The sequence below is a fragment of the Pinus tabuliformis genome, chromosome 2_2 (genome assembly GCF_031772625.1).
Source record: "Pinus tabuliformis cultivar Carrire ecotype Pingquan chromosome 2_2, CPIR1, whole genome shotgun sequence".
In the NCBI taxonomy this organism is placed as follows: Eukaryota; Viridiplantae; Streptophyta; class Pinopsida; order Pinales; family Pinaceae; genus Pinus; species Pinus tabuliformis.
This window is the reverse complement of record NC_142300.1, coordinates 999,055,595-999,058,685: the sequence shown is the minus strand read 5'-3', so window position 1 is coordinate 999,058,685 and position 3,091 is coordinate 999,055,595. Positions and strand designations below refer to the sequence as shown.

Genomic DNA, 3,091 nt, shown 5'->3' with positions numbered 1-3,091 from the left:
AGTTACTACTTTTAATATAATTTTAAAAAATATTAAATACTAGACTTTAGACTTTGTAATTCATTTTCAAATAAACAATAAATTACAACTGGAAACATCCCACTGACAAATAACCCAATAATTCACACAATATTTATAATATTAAACACCGGAAAACAAAGCCTTGCAACACAGAGTTGAACAACTCACAATATTTATAATCTTAAACAATAGAAAACACAGACATGTGCAAGACAGAGTTGGACATATCTGTATTATTTAGGATTCACAGACTTGGACATGTCTGTATTTTATTTATGATAACATATATTTACTTAGGAAGCAATTCCATGGCATGGTGTGCGAGGGATAGAATGGGGATGGTGTGCCTGCTCAACCCCTTACTGCCCGAGAAGGCGCTGTAGTATTCCCAGTCCGACGTCGTTTCCATCACTCCTTGCAAGGCTTTCTCTAATTCATTCACCAATTCTGGTTTCTGCTCTAATGCACCTTTGTCCCTCTTCAAAACACCTATCAGGACCTCGATGCTGTACCTCCTGACATTGGGAACCATCTTCGATGGATATGGGTGACTCTCAAAAACCTTCACCAGTTTCAACAACATCAATTCTCGGAACTCATGAGCGAAATCCCATTTGGTCATAAACCGTGCAGCCAATCCTATGGCTGCTTCCTGATACTCGCATGAATGTTTCTCCCTCAATCCTATGGCCACCCGCTTATGCTTATGGTTGCATGAATGTTCTTTCCTCACAAACTTCAGAATCTGATCACAACGCATCACAAAGAAGTTAAGTTAGCCTGTGTACTATAAGAATAAGCCAATCCTATAAGAATAAGTTAATCTGGTCTCAATCCTATAAGAATAAGCCGGTGTACTCAATGATTAAATGAAATTATTTTCAGATCATACTGCAAAGCAAGACTTTAATTTTCAAAAGAAAGGCTGAGATTTGAATACAATCTTCTACCTGCTCTGCCAGTGCACTGATTTCAGTCGGTTTAACGTAATTTGCATCTGCGTATTCAAGCAGATTTCGAAGAATTCTTGCTGCATGAATACCCTTAACGGCGTCGTCCAGCATGGAGATGAGGCTTGCCATTAAATTCGGGTGACGGTCCACCTTAATGCTCATCATTTTTTTACAGTTAGGCTCCGACTCCAGCGAAAGAAGACCCAGGGCTTCTCCTGCTGTCCTCACAAGTTTCTCCTTTTCATCATTATTATTAATTCTCTCCATGAGAAACAAAGAGAAGAGCTTACGCAGAATTCCACCGGTACGGCCAATGCTTTCACGGCCCTTTTGTTCGTGAGCAAGATTTGTTAACGTCTCGATCACCAGGATTCGCAGATCATCTCTTTCTGTGCACTGAAGAACGTTTCTGAGATTGCTTATGGCGAAGACAATCCTCAAGATCCTTTTCCTTAGGTCCTTCCCGGTCGAACCTGTAGTGCTTGTCAGAGTTTTCACGATCTGCAGAGCGAGCTCTTCCACCTCGGTTGCGAAGGGGATCTTCTTATCCCTCTCGATTTCCAGTTGGAAGGCGTTGGGTTCGAATTGGAGGTCGCTGGGTTCTAAGTCTGTGAGTGAGATAATTTTAGGAATTAGCCCTCTGCTGCTGTTGATTTTATGGCGGTTGGAGCGCTCTTCTGCCAGCTTTTTCACTATGGTCAGCCCCAGCGAAACAAAGCCTCCTTCATTTGAGTCGTTTGAGTACAGCAAAGTGGCTACGGATTCCATCAACCCAGTAATGGCCGTCACGCGAACGCAATGCCGCTTGTTCTCCGCCAATTTGGAGATGATCTCTGCAGCCGCTTTTCGAATCTCCTTCTCGTCCACGTTCTTGAAATTCAGCATGTCGATTAGCCTCTCCACAACATCTTTCATGGTTCCGATTGCCCTCAAAGTTCTTTCTGCAAATTGCTCATTTCTCGCAAGCGCGGACAATACTCGAGCACCTGTCAGCTGCCCGTCCGCGCTGCTGGACTGAAGCAACTCCACGCTGTAGGACACAAATTCCATCTTCGAAGCGTCGAAAATGTTACCTTTGACGCACCGTGAATATGTATCATACAGAAAACGTCTGACAGTGTGGAGCTCAGGCTTGTCGAAGTTGAAGCCATAAGCATTGTTCACCTCCTCCAGCAATTTCTTCGCACTGATCTTCCAGTAGGTCTTCTCCAACAGAAACAGAAACGCTTCGGCGAGAGACATGGCGTACAAAATTATGACGGCCGATTTCAGATTCATGGTATCCTTACCTGTTGAACCTACGATGTAGTTATGCCTTAGTAGCCGATAGAGAGACAAACCCACGATTGTCGAAGCGGACAACAATTGCAGGCAGTAGAGAAAACTGACCATTGACATTGAACAACTTCTCTTCTGAGAATCATCATCTTCAGAATCTTCTTCTCTGTTTTCTGAGCTCCAGCATCTGAAGGTCTTACTTGAGATGGAGTAGCAGGTATTATAGAAGCCGCTACCTACCCGTCTAGCTTGCTCGCTGAGAGTTTCCATGGATTTTAGCGTGTTCTCATGGTGCCACACCACCTCTTGGCTTCGGCTGAAGATCCGAACACCTTCTGTGAACAATATTATAGTGACACACCAGAAGTCCACCGATTTTAAATTAGGTGCAAATCCTCCGAGGACGACGGCGGTGGCCCAGAGGAAGGCCAACTTTCCGAGCCCGCTGGCTATCTTCTCCAGAGAGGCAAGCTTAAACGCAAACCAAGTTATTTTATTCTCTGGGAATGCCATTTTGTCTCTGGGCATGACATCCAGAAGTACGTGTGTTTCTGTAACAGGTACAATCCTATGACCGGCTGTGGGATTCTCCATAATATCGCGAAACACAGAACAGGAATTTGTGCTAATATTTATGCCGTAGTCTAACCCGACTGTGCCGTAGCCTAACCCGACTGTTTTTTGCCCTCAAAATTATGGAAATTTCGGCATTATAAATTCAGGTAACAACTTTCAAATTTTGGGTTATCCAGAAGCTTTAAGCCAATGTTCCAATATTTATTGATGCCCTGAAAGAACAAAAAAACCACGTCAATGCCTTGTTCCTGAGTTGTAAAGAG

The 3,091-nt window shown here is 43.5% G+C and overlaps 1 protein-coding gene across 1 annotated transcript; it reads right to left on the bottom strand.

Moving 5' to 3' along the window:
- Nucleotides 1-310: 310 nt before the first annotated feature.
- Nucleotides 311-2,846, bottom strand: LOC149196729 (uncharacterized). Its single transcript, XM_089408408.1, has 2 exons — nt 972-2,846; nt 311-766 (listed from the first exon to the last, which is right to left on the bottom strand). Exons 1-2 carry the CDS (start codon nt 2,844-2,846, stop codon nt 311-313), a joined length of 2,331 nt encoding a protein of 776 aa, XP_089264534.1.
- Between the last annotated feature and the right edge of the window lie 245 nt (nt 2,847-3,091).

Bases quoted from the DNA above. Each gene is read 5' to 3' on its own strand.
- LOC149196729 (XM_089408408.1), bottom strand. From the start codon at position 2,846: ATGGAGAATCCCACAGCCGGTCATAGGATTGTACCTGTTACAGAAACA. The intron at 767-971 runs GTAGAAGATTGT...CGTTGTGATCAG, and splicing joins TCAGTGCACTGGCAGAGCAG to ATTCTGAAGTTTGTGAGGAA.